This window comes from Ilyonectria robusta (genome assembly GCF_021365365.1).
Source record: "Ilyonectria robusta strain PMI_751 chromosome Unknown BGZ61scaffold_79, whole genome shotgun sequence".
Classification (NCBI taxonomy): Eukaryota; Fungi; Ascomycota; class Sordariomycetes; order Hypocreales; family Nectriaceae; genus Ilyonectria; species Ilyonectria robusta.
In genome coordinates this window covers 1-18554 of record NW_025764513.1, presented here as the reverse complement: position 1 = coordinate 18554, position 18554 = coordinate 1, and the positions used below count along the sequence as shown (strand labels likewise).

Here is an 18554-nt window from a genome sequence, read left to right as displayed (position 1 = left end):
AATAGATATGTAGAATCGGAACAATCGGAACCCCGACTCTATTTACCCAGAGAAGCACGTCTGGCCCAGCTACCTCTTCCGCTAAATGCACTACGGGCTGTATATGTGGGGACAAGCTTCGAGGGCTGGCCGATACTTTACACCACTTTCGTGATTGTGTAGCCTTCGGGCATAGCCGCAGGCAGAGCCTGCCGAATTTGTCAGCAAACGATACCAGTCTGTGCGTGCTACTAACCAGTGCAGGGAGTTGTCACGAGCTCTGATTCTGTGAGGCATCTGATTGGGTGTGTGTATATTCTGAGTTGCACATGATCCCCGCTCTGAGTCCCTGTACATCCTTATACTGAAACCAGCTAGAAGGACATAGCTAACGTAGTCTACCAGTAACACGCCATGTACACGCCCAGCAACCCAAATACACGTCGTGACAGGGGTCCCTCACGACATCGCGGTGTTGGATGAAAATGAGCTAAGCTTGCTTAAGCCGGATCCCCGGTGACTTCGAACATCAAGCAACAACACGGTCATGGAAGCATGAGGAATGATCTCATTATCCAAATCGAGGTACCTGGTCTCGCCCCACTCTAGCATTTCTTAAATTCATGCCATTCCAGAGGTGCGGTCTGACCAGATATATTTGCAGCGATGCTCACGTCAGGTCACATTCCGTCACTCTCCAGCACCACTATCCACCTTCTCAACCACAATCCATCCTACTCACCACCCATCACCATTCCTCGCGACCATGTCCCGCGCTATTCTCATCACCGGCGCCACAGGGAAACAGGGCGGCAGCGTCCTCGACGCCCTCGTCGCAAGTCAGCCTTCCGATTTCCTGCTACTTGCCGTCACCCGTGATGCTCAATCCCCCCGAGCCAAGACCCTCTGTGCAAAGTCTTCTTCCATCAGACTCGTCGAGGGGAACCTCGACTCAATCCCTACTCTCTTCGAAGCTGCCAGGAAAGCCGCCGGATCCGTCCCGCTATGGGGAGTCTACTCCATGCAGGCGTCGATTGATTCACGGGCCCCATTAGCTGGCGAGTTGAAACAAGGCAAGGAAATGGTCGACGAAGCTATCAAGGCCGGCATCCAGCACTTCGTCTACAGCAGTGTCGACCGCGGTGGAAACGACAAGTCATGGAACAACCCCACCTTCGTCCCGCACTTCAAGACCAAACATGACATCGAGATTCACCTTCGCGATTCCACCGCTAACGGCAAGAGCTCCATGGGCTGGACGATCCTACGGCCCGTCAACTTCATCGACAGCATCGCTCCAGGCTTCCAGAGCAAGGTCTTCATGACGGCAGTACGCAACACATTGAAGGAGAAGCCACTGCAGTGGGTGGTCACTAAGGATATTGGCGTCTTTGCAGCGAAGGCTTTCCACGACCCTACTGCCTGGGCCAACAAGGCTGTCGGCATCGCAGGCGACGAGCTGACCTTTTCCCAACTGAGTCAGACGTTCGAGAGGGTTACCGGGCGCCGAGCTGGCACGATATTTGGTTTCCTCGGAAAGGCTCTAATGGCTGGCGTTGCGGAACTGGGAAGCATGATAAATTGGTTGCGAGACGAAGGCTACAACATTGACATAGAGGAAGTTAAGAAGGTTCACCCGGATATCACGTCTGTGGAGACATGGTTGAAAACGAGTGCCTTCGCTGAGCGCTCCTAATAGTCTGCTCAGTCCGTCTGAACACCTCAGACTGTTTATTTAGTCCGTCTGATTTGGTCAGACTAGACTGGCAGTCTGGCCAGGGCTCCGAGACTAGACTATCAGTCTGTCTATTACCTTTAAACTGAACTATTAGTCTAGACTGCAGTCTAAACTAATAGTTTAGAGTATATTATATATCTCTTACTTCTCTGGACTATATAGTTTTAGCTTTACTACTGCTATATTTTTTACTATAACTATTAAGTTAGCTATTATAAATTTCTATAGCTTTTTTAAAGCCTTTAACTTTTCTTTTAATAACTATTTCTTAAGTTCTTAAAATCCAGCTTCTAGAGCTACTAGCTATTACTAGCCTTAACTTCCTGATATCTCAAGCCTTTAATCTTTAGCTCTTTGTTGGATACGCAATTTTGCTGTATGCAATAGCAGAAGTGATTGATCAAGTGATGTAAATTGAGAAGGTTGTTCCTCCATTGATTGAGGGTCATAGGGTCCCTATTTTATACTCAAAGGGATCTAGATCAGGGTGTCAAAGGGAGACGGATCCGGCGTTGTTAACTAGATCCGGCGTTCCGCATCCGGCGTTCCGCATCAGGCTGTCCGGATCAGGCATGTTATGCCGCCACACGAGGTCTCATTCCAACACTCTTTTAAGCCTTTAGACCCCCCTTAGCCCTAATCTTTCAGATCTCTTAAGCTTACTAACCTACAGCTCCTACAAGCTTTAATCCTCCTGCTCAAAGCTATAATCCTAACCTCCCTTCTCCTTCAGGAGCCCGACCGTTACAGGTCCGATCGACGTAATCTTCCGCGACCCTGCCGCCTCGACAACCTCTGCAGTTTTAGCTGCCCGGGGCCACCAGCGCAGTCCCACCGCCTTAACAATTTGGGCCTCGTGCCCTCAACCTCTGGAGTACAATACCAAGTTGATAGTATTCCAGGCCTTCTGTACCAAGTTCGAAGAAGCTGCCAGCCAATTCACCACTGTACTGGAACGACAATTCACTCAACAGTTTGCCAATAGCTTCCTAGACTCTTGGAATCGGAAGCTCTCCAGTGCTGGATCTGCCCCCACGTCTACCTACAGCCGCATCGCTGCCTCGCCTCCGGCTCCGGCTGCACATAACCACTTCACCCACCAGCGTCAACAACAACAAACCGCCCCGCATCACCAGGGGCAATCAGCGACCACGGCCCCTCCCCGAGAGGACCTCCATGTCTTCATCCGCCTAGAAGCCGGAGCTCCGGCCAGAACCCAAAATAGCTATGCAATCCGGACCCACATCCGTGAGAAATTCGGCGCCGTCTCGGACAAGATCCGACAGGTATTCCGAGTCAAGTCCGGATGGGCCGTCCAAACCACCGACCTCGAGACCCGCGACCTCCTCATAGAGAAGCAGGCCGAGTGGGCGGAGACTTTGAGGCTACCACTGTAGACACCAACAAGAAATGGTTTACCTATGCAGTTCCAGACTTCCCCCGTAAACTGACCGATTTCCATGGTAATGAGATGGACAGTGAAACTGTTGTCAACGATGAAATAGAAATCCAGACGGGGCTAAAGCCTGTTACCATACGCCCTTCGCAACGCATCTCAGACAGCCCATTAACCAAGACCTTGCTTGTATGCTTCCTGAAGCCGACCAAGAACTATTGGTCCCTTTTCGGCAGCCGCACGGCCAAACTCGTCAACAAAACCGACCGCCCCAGGCAGGGCGAAACATGCTAGGACTACCACTCTTTCCGCGTCTGTAACAGACAACCTCCCTGCCAACGCTGCGGCAAAACTGTCCACGATTGTGCCGAGCAATGCGACATTATCCTTCTACAGGAACCTTGGACAACTCTCACAAACTCCCGGTATCTCATAAAAACTCACCCGGCGTATGACACATTCACGCCGGTTGAAACATGGGATAGTAATGGCACTCGACCTAGAGTCATAACATATGTCCGGCGAGACCCTAGATTCCTAGCAGACCAGAACCGACCCTATCAAACCCGAGACACTCTGTGGCTCACAGTTAACGATGTAACAATAGTCAGGGTTCAAATCCACGACACTCCACGACACATTTGTGAATATGGCGTGGATATGGATGTTGACTAATAACTTCGATGTGCAATAAGTGGAAATGGATCCATTATAGCAATGGATCCATATTGTGGAATTTGTGTCCGTGCCTTGGTGACGTCAATGTTTTGTTACTGGTCCATTGGAATCCTATCTAGCGACCCGATCACACCGGCACGCAACCAACTCCGTAATGTCTGACAAAGCCCAATTGTACTGGCATCTAGCCTATTGCAGCTCTTGGTAACCATGAGGGCAGTGGTCGAGAAAAGCCTCTCACACTCGGCTGACATTGGTGGCAGAGTAAGCAGATCCAAGGGCCATCCTAGACAACCGGGGGTATTTGAGCCGCCTTATGTGCCAGCATTCGTAGGGATCTGTGACAGAAGCGTCAGAATCCTCGATATCACACTGCCACTGCTCGTATTCATCAAGATCCAGACCGCTAACTGAGGACCTAGGGGATTGCGCCGAGGATTGAATGGGCGACTCGCTAACAGAAATCCCTCAAGCCGTCAGTCCTCGCTTCTTTGTGCGCACGCTGTGAACTTGTTTCTGAAGGTCTCCAGCCGCTTATTGGCGGGCAATTCAATCTCTGGATCATCAACCTCAAGGTCTCTATACTCCCTCTCCCAGAGATCCTGGACCATCTCCTTCGCCTTGGTAATCCACAGCTGTCTTTCCTCGTCGTCTCCCCACAAATCGTCGAACAGTGCCCACCGGTAAGCAGGATGGAGAACTGCGGCGCCATAGATCAGGGGACTATCGTTCAAATGCTCTCAGTATTTGTTCAATTTGAGCCAACCCAGGTTGATGTTAACAGCGAGGTGATGGCCGTCTGGAAAATTGGCGACTGCTCTTTTCGTGGATTCAAGGGTTTCGAGAAGAAATTCGTACACGTGAATCAGATCCCAGCTTGTACCTGTACAAGTCAGCTGTTAGAATATGAATCGGGCCCCTTTTAAGAAGTCTAAGGCTTACCAGACAGTGGAATGGATATGGATCCAAATTATGGATCCATATGTGGATTTCGTGGTATGGCTTTGTAATGGTGTCGGCCGAATTATGTCATTTCTATAGCGCTGACAAATTGCTTTTACTGGTTATTCTAAAATTGGTAGTATAAAAGCACGTGGGTAGGTTAATAATATTTCATCAAGTCATCATTGAATTCCTTGAGACCAATACAACATGTCATCCACCAAAAACCCCCTCATTATTCTCGTTCTATGTCTCTGTCAGGCACTGGTTTCGGCAAAAACAGTTACAAAACTCCCTTCCCAAAATCAAGTCCGTACGGTGTTTCAATTTTCCAACGGAACCTGGGTCGAGAACATAGCGGTTCGACGCAATGGAGATCTGCTTGTGACCTTAATCGACCGGCCGGAATTGTACCAGATCAATTCTCTCCACGGCAACGCTAAACTAGTCGAGGATTTCGAGCAAGCAAACGCCCTGAGTTTGTTAGGGATAACAGAGATGGCGCCTGACGTCTTCATCGTCATTGCCGGAAACTTCTCGGTTAGTCGAAGAATGTCGGACCCAAAGTCATACTCCATATGGGGGATAGACTTCAATCGAGGGGGGAAATGCGAGAAAATCTCAGAGATCGAACGAATTCCGGAAGCAAGTTTTTTGAATGGCATGACGACGTTGAATCGCCGGAATGAAAGCGTCATGATCTCGGATTCAGCCAGTGGTGTTGTTTGGCGCATGGATATAAGGACTACGAAATATGAGATTGTGCTGGAGGATGAGACGATGAAACCGCTCGAAGGGGCACCTCTCATTCTGGGCATCAATGGAATCCGGATCCTAGGGGACTATCTCTACTACGTCAATGCTCTCAGAGGGTTGTTCTGTCGAGTGAAGATTGATTTATCCACAGGGAAGGCAATTGGCCAGTACGAAATTATTAGTACTGGAGTTCCCGGGGACGATTTTGCTATCTCTGAAAAGGGTGTTGCATATGTTACGGAGAATGGACAAAACTCGTTGGAAAGAGTTTACTTGGATGGGAGGAAGGAGTTGGTTATAGGAGGACTGAATTCAACTGTCATCCCTGGAGCAACTTCGGCTGCCTTTGGACGTACACTGAAAGATCGCGGCATCCTCTATGTCACAACAGCAGGAGGTCAGGCTGCTCCAGTCAATGGAACTTATGTAGAAGGTGGGAAGGTGGTTGCTGTCGCGGTATAGAATTTAATTCTTCTATTGCATCTAAGCAACTTTTGTATGCTAGGTTTAGAAACATTATACTAGAATCTTTCTATTAGAGTGGTCTAATTATTAGTGTACAAAATATGTCTTTACTCAAAAGTGAAGTTTCGGATTCAAGAAAGGCAATTGATAGGGGTGCTGCACCACTTTGATACGGGTGCCGCGCTTTTAGCAATGCCTTTTGGTACGAAAGGTCTTCTTAAGCTCTGGGATTTGCCTTTCGGTACGAAAGGTGGCGTGGGAACTCTGACCTCAGCACATGCCAATCCTGCCACTCTTCCGCTAAATAGCCCACGAAGCGAAGAGGAAACATAGTAAAAAAATCAGTGAAGTACTATTGAGCATTATATAACGCTTCAGTCGGTCAGAGTTTACATGTCTATCGTATTGTAAGGTACGCGTTGTGTCCATCTTGACTCAGGCCCAAAATCATTAACACAGCACACTCAGGCCATTTACTCGAGGAGTCCCACAAATAACATCACCAAATCCCAATAACGCTAAACTCCTCTTGGAAATGGCCTGAGCATACTAAGGTAAGGAACTCGGTTTATGATAGCATTATTGCTCTTATCCTTATATTTTATAAGATTCTCTCTTATGCTCTGATTATATATATATTGGTTTTCTATCCTTCTACCTACTTCTATTTATATATAAGAAACCTATTATCTAAATTACATTAACACTACTCTTATGCAGATAGATATAACAACAATAATAATCGGGCCTCATTTACTATCCTCTCGCACAACTATTCCAGCCTAGCCTCGCCATCAAACATTTCCTGTGGTATTTTATTCCCGACTATGTCCTGCACCCGTGCCTTTAAGAGCAACATAATACCATCAAGCGATGTGCACCGCAATAGCTGCACATACAGGCTGTACGGATCGCACTTTCCTGGCTCGAGTTGTCCAGTTGTCGTATTCAGCTTTATTCCGGTTCCTCGCAGCTCCAGCGCAATCTCGACGAGGGTTTCGCCTTGGATTTTGTAATCGGTGTATACGAACGCTGCAGTACAGGGAAGTCCTCGGCGGCTCACTTCGTGCCTCTGCCAAGGCCTCCTCTTAGCCCTCTTCTTCTTCTTAATAGGTATTTGGGCACTTGTTGGAGTAAGCAGGATCGTACCGGGTGGCATGTCATCAAATTTGAACTTCTTGGTTGACTCGGATAATAGGATAATGCCGGCAGGTGGTCCAAAGTGGAGGATAATGTTCGGGGCGAGTTGATACCCTAGGAATCTCTTGGCGTCTGGTATAACTTCCAGTACTTTATACTTGGCCCCGTTTACGAGCTTGAGGCCTGGGTTTATATTCTTCGTCACTACCACCGGCATGCCAGGCACGAATATGAACGTGGCCGGCACACAGATCTTGCTATCATCTCCGACGCTGGCTATAAGCGTAGCTTCTTCCTCCGTTACCGGCAATATATTGGGTTTACCCCAACGGTACTGGGGCAGAAATATCCGGACTGGCTTCTGGTAGTGCCTCTAGAAGGCCAAGACCGCATCCATATTCAAGCTCCATCTATTGCTGTTAAGGGGTGTAACTACTGTGATGCCCTTGCCCCATGGTATGGCCCGGCCTTCCTGAAAGCACCGGCTATTAAGAAGCTCCATGTCGGACTCGTCTTGCTGCCCCTGCCGGATCCGAGTCAGCAGCCGCTGCAGCTCCGGGTCCCCCGCTGCGCGCACCTGTTCGGTGAGCATAATGACGGTGGTAAATCGAGCCCAGAGTGCGTGCGCCCTCATTTCATCCGCAATCCTGAGGGCGGACCATGGCGTCAACAGCGACTTTTTTGCACTGGGCGGAACTGGTGGAAATCTCCTGATAGTAGCACCACTGGGATCCCGCCAAAATCTTGATTCGATCCCCGGGAGGCGCAAAGTCGCTTGTTGATGTCGGAGAGCGTCTGGAGGCCCAGCATGCTCACCTCGTCAATGATGAGCAGCCACTTTTCTCTCCATCTTCTTCGAGCATCACCGTCCACGTAGGTTACCGTGCTGCCATCGTCGCATTGCTGCCGGATGCGTTCGGTTGCATCCCACAGGCGGAGTGAATAGTCACGCCGTTGATCCGCGCTGCTGCGGCCCCGGATGTCGCCGTCATAAGCAGCCTGTGCGATATGTCTTTGCTAGCGAACAATTCCGCCAACGCCTCGATGACCCTGGACTTCCCGGTGCCGCCCTCCCCACCCAGGAACTCGCATAGTTGTGCGTTATCATTGTTCTCGACATTACTGCTACCGAAATCATCGCTGTCATCTTCGTCCGGGATGGTGTCGAGATGGCGACACACTAAAAGGAAGGCGATTTCCTGCCGCTCGTTCAAGGTGAACCTCCTTGCAATCTCCCGACCGGCTTGGAGGAATGTTGTCGACGGTCCAAAGGCGACCCTGGCACTGGGTCTCTGAGTGTTCCGGGTCTCTGTTTCTGACATTTCTATCATATCTTCTCCCGCACCCGCGAAGGTATGGTCCAGTGATGCTTCTGCGCCGGCAGCTGTGTTCTGCGTGATCTGAACTCCATCAGAGCCTCGGATTCTTTTCACAATTTCCTTGTCAGCTTGATCCTGCTTGCTCTTAATTCCTCTAAGCTGACGTTGCGTTGGGAGCTCGCTCTTGGCTACCATGGTTGGCTGGTACTGCGCTGGGTTCTCTGCGGAAGCGACAGTCTCGACATCATCCGCAAAGTCGGGGATATCTGCTTGGGCTTCGCGGAGCTGATCTAGCATCTGCAAAAGATGCTCCGAACCAGCGGTCACCTGGTTAGGGGCCGCAGCACCTCGTACTGTCTCAATCAATCGGCCAAGCTGGCCAACCTGGTCTGGGCGATATGCTTTTACTGGGCCTGTAGGATCTTGGAGATCATACCCCATAGCGTCGATGTCATCCAAAACGGCGTCGTCCCCCGCAGCCGCCCACTGCTTTGCATCTCGCCGCGCATCTTCCGCTGATCGCTTCAAGAGCTGGATGTTGCCTGCGATAGTCTGGAGTCTTTTGGGGAGTCGCCGTCTCCAGTGCTCCCAGATTTCGTTGATGTCACCAGACGCTGCTGTAATAAACTTCTCCCATGGTACGAAGAGTGCAAGGTGCTGTACTGCAGCTCTAGTACTAATATCAGTACATGCTCTTTGTTTATCTGTACTGTTACATGGCTTGTGCTTACCTGCGGTATTTGTCTGTGTTTGAATCAATATCAAAGTCCATATCGAGAAAGCCGTTAATGCACGGCACCGCATACTTCCCCGGGGGTCTTAGAACTTGCACCCAGTCCCTTCCCGGCTTCCAGTTCCTTTCAAATTCTATCTTCACCAACTCCTTGGGAGATGAATCTATCCTCTTTTGTAATGTAACAAGCGACACGTAGTCATAGAAGCATAATGTCTGCAGCACCTCTCCACGGTGGTGGTAAGCTTCAATGTACGGTAGCTTCTTGCCATCGCTTCCCACCAAGACCCTCTCAGCGCTGGCTTCCGCGCCGTTGCCGTTGCCATTGCCACCTATGTTCTCGATAGGTCGATCATCGTCGTCGCCTAAAGTGCTACTGCATTTCTGGAGATATTGCCAGCGTCGGAGTATTGCCCAGTATATCGTTGTCATATTCACATATGACCATTGTTTAGTACTCGAGAACTCACTTGGGTAATCCAGGAAGTGCGCAATCACCTCCACCTGCGATAATGGCCGCTCAGTGAATATTCGGTTTGCGATTCTCATCAGATACTGGCGGTTTATATTTGCCTTGGCTTCGTAGTTTGCAGTTGTTGCACCTAGCCCGACGGCGCTGGTTGTGCTGATACTCGGAAAGAGCTCTGCTGCTATGGCCACTCTCTTCCAGATCGGATCTTGGATTTTTGTGGCGTAGTTTGTCAAGTAGTATATCAGCGCCATTGTCTTGCTTTGGGTTCCGATGAAGGAGATGTCGTGATTGTGCCGCAACCCAACCGCCATTGGCTTGTTCCATCGGTTGATCATGGGATGTGAGCGTTGGAGCCGAAGTATACCATCCGCGCCAAATTCGCTTTTTGTAAAGAGCTTCCAAGGCGCATGGAATCGACATGTGGGCTTTTTGTCCCCTCCTTGTTGTGAGAGTATTTGACACAAGTTGCGGTATGGACGTGCATCTGGACCCTGCCCGCGCAAAAGTGGGCTTCATCGTCAAACTGTTCAGAGAAGCGCCCTGCATCGGTCATCAGGTGGGATATGTTGTCGTAAACTACCCTAGTCTCGCTCTCCTCGCTAAAGGCAGCAGATTCGTCCAGATCCTAGATAATAGTTTAGCTTCCGACCTACGTTGGCTTTGGTTACGTGGATATATGGATGCACATACCTCGGTAAAGACAGAATCGACATATTTCAGGATTCCTTCCCGTTCCATCGCCGCACTCTCATCATCCTCCCCGTTTCCATGAGCACCGATGAAGTTTCCGAGCTCCAAGTTCCCCTCGAGCCATAGCAAACCATGGACATGAAGAGCACCGCGTTCGTTGGTCTCGACAGCGGCGAAATACTGTCCAATCTGACCAAACACAGATTCCTCCCCAACCTTGACGTAATGCTCAAAGAACATCTCTACTTCGCGGTGGAAGAAGATGGCAGAGCTTATGGGGTCAGTTATCGCCAGCTTCACTCTCTCATACCTATCCTGAAGGGCCCGAAGCAGGGTTGCTTCCGCGGCAGCCTTGTCCTCCTTTCGGTATGCCGCCAGACGTAGTTTTACCGGGTTCGTAATGTCATTAGGGTTCAGCGTAAACCAAATCGCCGGTATACCGTATCTGATGATGAGCGCTTTAATCTTTCTGCGCATGGCTAGCCGCGACTCCTGCGACATGGCCTGTTTGTAGCCAAAGTATGAGATATATCGCAGGAGTTTTTTGATATCTTCATCTCGGGTGCTCCCGCCAGCTTCTAACTCCTTTTGTACTTCCGCCAGCCTCTCTGGTGTTAACGACTGAATGATCCTCTCAACCTCAGGAAAATCGTTCCGTCGCACGCTCACCATACTTACTCCTCTATTCCTAGACCGAACCTCTATGTTGAATAGTAGAAATGAAAAGGCCGGATGATTGGCAAAGCGACCACCATGTCGTTGCAGCACTTTCTTCATCCATGCGTGAAGTCCGAGATTACGTGTTGGCGAAATCGCATCCTCTCCACCCTCTCCAATACTGTCTCTATCACGGATATGCCCTGTGAGCTGGAGACTGTTCTTCCACAGGTCCGATTCCATCTCTTTCTTACACCGTGGCCCACCGAAGCCGAAGGGGAATAGTGTTGGAAATGCTTTTGCAAGATACCAGAGTCATTGATATCTGCAAACTCATTGCCTCTTGAAATGTGAATGTATGGCTGAAGGTGCGAATCCTGCGCGCTCCCAGTCGGCTGATTGGGCGGCTGTTCTTGCGCATTTGTGTGTCCACCTCTGATTGTATCAATGGCAAATTGCAGTTTATCGGCATCGGTTGCTCGCGGTGCTGTATCCAGTGGAAACATACCAGATGCAAGGATCTCATCAAGAAAGCTTCCCATGCCCTCATACTCGAGCTCCTCCCGACTGCGCTCGTCATGGAGCTGCTGATCCTCGTCGTAACTTACATCATTCTCATCATACGCTCTGCCTAGCCCGTCCACAATCTGTTCGAGTGACTGGGGCTCCGTGTCATCCATTCCACGTTCTTCGGGGGCACAATGTGCGCTGTTCGCGTTTCTTCCCATGCCGATGGTTCATCTCTCTCTATCCTGTCATAGATCCGGCTCGGAACCCCGTGCGCCGGCTCTCCCCAACTATCCAACTCCGCTTTGTCGATTTGGATATGCCGATAGTGGGGGTTAAATTCTTTTAGCCAAAGCAACGCCCGTTCCACAACTCCTCGCCGGACTGAGAGCAACTTGGATAGATCGCTGGGGGCTGGTCTCTGCGGCCCATGCCAGGATATATGGATGTCCTCCAAAGATTGTAGAAGCGGATGTGGTAGTACTGTGGTAACCAAGTCTTGAACACTGTTTGGAAACACAGTTATATGACCCTTTACATGACGTGCATATGCCGTACTCTGTTTGGTGCTTTTTGTGACTTTGATTCTTGCAACGAAGCCGAAATGGGTGTTGAGTGCAATCAGCTTCTCCTCAACCAAAGTCAAATCTCTGAGAGCATCCGGGTACATGTGCTCGCAACCAAGTGCTTGATGCAAGTTCCCGCCCCGCGCCATATTGCATTCGCGGATCTTCATGGCACAGTTTTCGCAGCTCCGTATAGCCTTGCCAACAGGGAAGCAATCTGGACATGAATACGTGCGGCAGCTATTCATCGCTGCCCTATTTGTCCACTCTTCCCAGCTAAGCTCTTTTATCTCCATGGTGCTGATTTTCGATAGCATATCATGCATGTGTGTATGGGTAGGGTGTCGATGTTGTGAAATGCTTGATAAAAGTCCATGACTGTGGATATATTCCTCTCACGGGGGACCGGCTTACGCCAATCCTTTGTGTAGGATATTCTCTCCTTCTCTGTAAATTCATCTTCCAGATGCTTAATAGCTCTCTGAATGCCTGGGTTTGCTCTTCAAGGTTGCTATTCTCAACCCGTCTTCGATTTTGTCTTTTGTTTTGTTCTTGTCCGTGTTGGTCAGCCTTACGCTTGGCGCCAAGTTCTTGTTGGCCATGTTGATCCACATCTGAAAAGCTTAGAATGCTCATACATTGCTGCACGCCCAGTGCATTGTGCGGGTGATATGGCTCGCGTTGTTATTTCTGCAGCCTGTGTGGGGTTTGGTGCTATCAGCGGTTGCGCTGGTACAGGTTTTAGTTGCTGTGCTTGTTGCGACCTCCTTTTCTGACGTCGTGGAGCATTAGATGGCAACTGGGAACTGGCTGGGGGGGTCCCAACGGCAACCAGTGGTCTTTGCTGTTGGGTTTGTCTCCTTTGCCGCCAGTTTCTTTCCCGGGCATCTTTCCGTCTTGATGCACGAGAATTCGCGGTTTGCCTCTTGATCTTGGAGGCGCCTGTATTGGTGTCGTACTCCTTGGCGACGGTCGACTCATCCAGCTTTCAGGTCCCTGTATTTGAGTATTGATGGTGTCGGCTTGGTATGCACTTGGCTGATGTTCCTGCACCCGATTTCCTTCTCGAACATCTCTCCGCCTTGGTGCACGAGAACCTCGCGGTCTGCCTCTTTTTCTTGGAGGCACCTGTGTCGGCGTCGTGCTCCCTGGTGGTGGCCGGCTCATCCAGTTTCCTGCCGCCTGTGTTTGCGCATTGGCATTATCGATTTGATTTACACTTGATCGGTATTGTTGGTGATTGCCTGGTTTGCTTGATTGGCCAGTTGATGGTGATCCGTCTAGTGCCGGGTCTATAGGTACGGTTTCTGGAATATCACCAGGTGTAGTCGGTTGGACAGTAGAGTGTGACTTCCTTAATGCCAGGCCCACAGGCTGGACATCCGGAACACGATCGGACATGCTTAGTTGGACAGTAGAATATGATTCTCTTGGTGTTGCGTTTGTATTCGACTTTCCCCCACCAAAATATCATCGTACGTCTTCAGCCCGAAACTGCTCAGTGTGCTGCCAGGCGTTCGACCACGCAACCTTTCAAGTCGAGCAAATGATGACGAATCCATTACAAGATAGTGTATGTACGAATATTCTTAGGCGTGTAATCATGTGTATTAAGCCAAATAGTATTATAAATATGAACGATAAAGGTTGATGCCATTCAAATGCTGTTTTGTGATCGGTACATGCTGGGGCAGATTTCGATTCTCCCACACCAACCGGTCCTACTCTGCTCTTGATCCGATTCTATCCCGATACTCCCACGTCATCTTTATCTCTATTATACCTATCAAAAACTATATGATAATGTCGTCTATCGTCATTGTCTTGACCCACCTACCAATAAATGATACGTCTATCCCACCATGGTCTTCTTTACTCTTCCAATTTCATCCCAATATCAGACTTGATTATTCATCCCATCATCTACTCGGAGCATCATCACACCAGTATACCAATAGAGCATCATATTCCTCCACCCTCTTACTTTCGTGATAATTAATTTCGGGCTTGATTATTCATCCCATCATCTACTCGGAGCATCATTACACCGGTATACCAGTAGAGCATCATACTCCTCCACCCTCTTATTTATATGGTCGCTGCAGTATTGATATACCAATAGATCAAAATATCCCTTCACCCTCTTTCGTTGTAATGGTAACATCGATGGACACTTATGTGATTGATATAATACACACCACGTTATTTCATCTACCTATCAAATGCTACTCAGCTCTCATACTTGTTTTTTTTTCTTTTTTTCATGCATTAATATCTTACTCAATCTTTGTAATCGTGGAAGAAGCAATTCTGTTCAACAGCTACGTTGATTGATCAATCCCGCTGTGCAAGTATCCACTTGGCAGGGATCAAGGTTCTTACCTCAAGATGCTTGAATGCGATCGGCGACATGTGCTGACGTTTTGGCCAATCCTTTGTACTCATGGAAAAAGCAGATCTGTTCACCATCTATCTTAATTGATCAATTCAATTGTGCGAGTATCCACATCGGCAGGGATAGTAGCTCTTGGCTGAAAATGTTGGATGGAGATCGGCGATGCCACATCCTCTCTGCACAATGAAATACAGTATCTTTACCAAGTGGTATCAATCTTCGCATTGTATATACTATATAATTTAATCGATTATAAATGTCAGATGTGTTTCTTCTTTGTTCCCTACATTTATATACCAATCTTGCAGGCTTATCTTACTATTGCTCTCTCTCTCTCTCTCTCGCAGAGTCGTAATCTTAACCGCTCTCCCATTTTTTATCGAAACCTTTGCTTGTTCTATATATTATGTCTTCATCAACTTCTACCTCAAATTCTACTCTTAGCGGTCATCCCCCTCCGCGCATGCCTTATGACTCTCAGAAAAACCTTGGTAGTGATATGACCATGTCCTTTTTTGGTCAGCTGGATACCCCAACGCGGTTTCCTACATCAGATGAACAACTCATAAAGAGCCTTAATGTTGAAGCTCTTGGCAGGGTTTTTCTTCCACCCCCTCCCTATATGACACTGCCTGAATATTCTGTGCTGCGTCCTGAAGGGTGTCGATCCCCTGATCCACTCCCGATTTACTTTAGTCTCAACCTCTCTGTCTATAACCAGCAGATTGTTGAATCGGAGTGGCAGAATCAGTGGTTCCATTTCACTGGAAAAGTACACCCCTACGCACTGGAGTGGGCGCTACGGGAGCCTGATGTTTTCGGCGATGAAGATGGTGACGGCGAAGTGTACAAGGTTCCACTTGTTCTCATACGCGACTTTGGATACCAAGCGTAAGCAGACTTATCAATTTCCCTTAGCTCGAGTTCGACTATCGCGCTTGCCACTAATGTAACTATCAGCATTGACCCACGAACTCTTTGCAATGGTGAGTGCTTTCCACTTATCCAACCGGTTGTTTCTTTGACCGGGCAGGTTCTCGGGACAGGTCAAACCCACTTGATCAAGGACTCTGTCCCGCTGTTGGATGATGCGCAGCTGAGATGCTGTGCATTTATCCAGTGCTGTACCTTCATCACGCCGGGTCAGCCATCAAAGAGCCCTTTCAAAGGCTTCCACCCCTTTCAAGTTTTTATTCTCTTTCCTATTCGCGCTTTGCCATTCTCTCTCCTCTGCAAGAAGATGGCAGATAGGAAAGATACACAGTTTGTTCCAGGTGTTCCCTTCAACTGCGTCGGCAAGATTGTTGGCCTGCTTGACCATAGTCTTATGGTAGCCGCCCCTACAGTTGATGAGAAGGACTATGTTTTCATTGTCGTTCCCGACTCTTGGACGTTTCCGGACAAGAGCACGCCACCTGCACCTGCCGCTAACACAGTCCCCCCCTCTAAAACCGAACCTGGCGCATCCCAAGCTGGCGGATTCGCAGCAGCGAGGTCTATGTTCAAGTCTCCCTCAAAGAAATCTTCACAGGAGCAACAGTCACGGTCACAATCATCACAATCGCCGCAGGGAGGTCCATCCCAACAACCCGTTACTCCATCTCAGAACAAACGGCCCGCAATCTCCGCATCGCCATCGTCTCAGTCAAGTTCGAACAACCCCGCCCCCAAGAGACTCAAGGGGTCTACTGTAACTACCGCAACATCTCCAATCATTGCAGGGTCGCCGGTCTCCCCTTTAACGTCCGTAGACTCTGATGAAAATGATAACCATGAAGAAGGTGAAGCGAAGGAAAACGAGGACTCTCGATCACCTAACATATCTGCCACACTCCGATCCTCCGTTCGTCCTAATATAAGGTCATCAACTACCGAACCAGGTGGCAGAAACAAGAGGCATCCGACAAAGAGACTTTAAGTAGCCTAGTATAGTGATAGTGTGTGGTATTTTGGGCTGTTGTATTGGGTTCGGAAAACTTACAGATTGATATGTGGGGGAAATAAGCGTGCGGTTTCAACACCAGTGCGAGTGATAAAAGTCTAATGGTCTCAACACCAGGACATCTTGGCATGGCAGTTTCTTATACTCAAATTGACAATTTTCCCTCTTTGGTATTGCAACTGATTGACCTCTGCTAGTCTCAGTCCCCTGATCCTTGTCTCAATTATTCACCCTCACCCTATTGGCTAGGTCTCTTAGTTCCGCATTAAGCTCTTCAAATCATACCACTCAAAATGGTGCCTGCTTCTCAAAGCCTGCTGCATGCGTCTTATTGGCTACACAAAATAAAGGTAACACACATACACGCCCTATTGGCCAAGTCTCTTTATCCACCCATCCAGAGCCGACCACTTAAAACCGCGCCCTCTTCTCAACACGTGCAGCAACCCACAAGCTTTGTACCGAAAGGCTACTCAGCGCAAGGGAGCCGCCAACTTGCCCACCACGCCCAGCTTCCAACGTCCAACTTCCCCCCGGCGGACGTGCGCCTTCCCCTGTGAGTGAGGAACGAAAGGTCTATGCCCCGGCCCCGACTGCCCTTAAAAGAGCCCCTCTCATTGGTCGGTTCAGCTTCTATAAAAGCTCTACTCTCATTTATCAGATCTGTCTCCAGTCAACGCGGACTGGTCAGATGTTTGCCTTGCATGAGGAACGACAGGACGCGACAAAGCCAACTTCACCCCGCAAACTTAAAAGAACCCCTCTCATTGGCCCAAAAATTTACCACTTTTGTCCAGCTCCTCATCCCCTCTCATCACGTCACCTAACGCTGTCACCTTGACTCTGTAGAATCCTCATCAAACCAGCGCAACGCCTCCTGAACCGTCTTGTCGCTCAGTTCCTCCGGTCTGGCCTCTGCCACGGTCATCTCCTGGGGAACCCGGTTGTCGGCCTTGAACGAGTTGTCTTGGTTCCTGCAGCATCCGAGCGATCCGCTGGTAGGCCGCAGGGTGGTTTTCCATACCCAAGTATGGAAATACCCTTTCCATACTATTGCATGGACAGGGTATGGACATGGATCCATAGTATTTCAATACTCATTCAATAATTGGCCGAACGACGCCACTGACCGGGGCCCCGACAGGGCCATAGTCCAGGGGCCTGAGGGCCTTGAACCCCACTCGACCCACACAAACGTAAATTACTTTCCTCACCAACTCACTTCACCCACCGGACGAGTCCATGACGAGCTATGGATTCTGAAAGTGTGTTATCCTTCTTCGATTCTGAATCCATTTTGTCGGACTCTTCGACGCCTAGGTCTCGCAATACACGAGGCAAAGCCGCCGTTGCAACTTGGAAACATGCTCGTATGGCTGCAGAAGGCGAGGAAGAGTTTAAGGGTCGGAATCGCCTACTCTATTGCCGTCATTGTCCCCAGAAGAACCCGTATAGCACTTCAGTTACCACCAACTTTCGCAAACATCTTGAGGGTAAGCACGACATTCGGGTAGTGGAAGATTTGACCCCACTTCAATCATCCATCTTTGAGGGGTTTGAGCAACTCTACCAGCAAGCACGGGACTTGGGCCGCACATCGGAGATTGAGTCGGAGGTCTTCAAACGCTACCTCGACCAAGACAAGATCAGCAAAGCATTAGCTTGGTTGATCGTCTCACGAAACCTTCCTTATAGAATTGTCGAATCTCGTGAATTTCACCTCTTCATTTCTACCTTGAACCCGGTCGCGAAGGACCATCTCCCTTCCGCTCACTCGACGATTCCACGAATCATTGACAATCATTTCCAGTGGGCCAAGGATGTAGTGCGAATGAAGCTCCAGTCAGCAAAATCCAAAGTTCACCTCTCGCTTGACATTTGGACATCCCCCAATCGGCTCCTTCTTCTAGGAGTTTGCTCCCACTTTGTCGACCATGCACAAGAAACACGACGGAAAGCTCTCCTTGCACTTCGGCCGGTGGCGAACCATTCGGGAGAGGAACAGTTCATTACACTTCTTCCCATCTTGCGGGACTTTGGTATTGTTCGACGCATTGGAAGTGTTGTGGGAGACAATTCGAGTACCAATGATACCCTCTGCCGGGCGATGAGCACATATCTCAAGGAAGAAGAGGGCGTTGATTGGGATCCAGACGTTCACCGCCTCCGATGCCTTGGC

At 49.3% G+C, this 18554-nt stretch overlaps 7 protein-coding genes across 7 annotated transcripts; 5 read left to right on the top strand and 2 right to left on the bottom strand.

Annotated features, from left to right (window-relative positions):
• Positions 1-466: 466 nt before the first annotated feature.
• On the top strand, positions 467-2133 carry BGZ61DRAFT_435745 (uncharacterized protein). The gene is made up of 2 exons (XM_046243998.1): positions 467-564; positions 644-2133. Exons 1-2 carry the CDS (start codon positions 535-537, stop codon positions 1673-1675), a joined length of 1062 nt encoding a protein of 353 aa, XP_046093744.1. The 5' UTR covers positions 467-534; the 3' UTR covers positions 1676-2133.
• A 242-nt stretch (positions 2134-2375) lies between these two features.
• On the top strand, positions 2376-2863 carry BGZ61DRAFT_217675 (uncharacterized protein; the record flags this gene model as incomplete). The annotated part of the gene is made up of 1 exon (XM_046238062.1): positions 2376-2863. A coding segment is annotated over one exon (327 nt), but the record flags the coding sequence as incomplete, so codon positions are not given.
• A 279-nt stretch (positions 2864-3142) lies between these two features.
• BGZ61DRAFT_468677 (uncharacterized protein) lies at positions 3143-3539 on the top strand. Its single transcript, XM_046247891.1, has one exon. It carries the CDS (start codon positions 3189-3191, stop codon positions 3405-3407), a length of 219 nt encoding a protein of 72 aa, XP_046093742.1. The 5' UTR covers positions 3143-3188; the 3' UTR covers positions 3408-3539.
• A 1399-nt stretch (positions 3540-4938) lies between these two features.
• Positions 4939-5951, top strand: BGZ61DRAFT_511154 (uncharacterized protein; the record flags this gene model as incomplete). Its single annotated transcript, XM_046252106.1, has 1 exon — positions 4939-5951. The coding sequence occupies exon 1, from the start codon at positions 4944-4946 to the stop codon at positions 5949-5951; it is 1008 nt and encodes a 335-aa protein (XP_046093741.1). The 5' UTR covers positions 4939-4943.
• Positions 5952-11081: 5130 nt separating this feature from the next.
• On the bottom strand, positions 11082-11693 carry BGZ61DRAFT_487535 (uncharacterized protein; the record flags this gene model as incomplete). The annotated part of the gene is made up of 1 exon (XM_046249984.1): positions 11082-11693. The coding sequence occupies one exon, from the start codon at positions 11691-11693 to the stop codon at positions 11082-11084; it is 612 nt and encodes a 203-aa protein (XP_046093740.1).
• Positions 11694-12779: 1086 nt separating this feature from the next.
• Positions 12780-13439, bottom strand: BGZ61DRAFT_487534 (uncharacterized protein; the record flags this gene model as incomplete). The annotated part of the gene is made up of 1 exon (XM_046249983.1): positions 12780-13439. One exon carries the CDS (start codon positions 13437-13439, stop codon positions 12780-12782), a length of 660 nt encoding a protein of 219 aa, XP_046093739.1.
• A 1400-nt stretch (positions 13440-14839) lies between these two features.
• BGZ61DRAFT_304304 (uncharacterized protein) lies at positions 14840-15901 on the top strand (the record flags this gene model as incomplete). Its single annotated transcript, XM_046238718.1, has 2 exons — positions 14840-15286; positions 15554-15901. Coding segments are annotated over 2 exons (795 nt in total), but the record flags the coding sequence as incomplete, so codon positions are not given.
• Positions 15902-18554: the final 2653 nt, after the last annotated feature.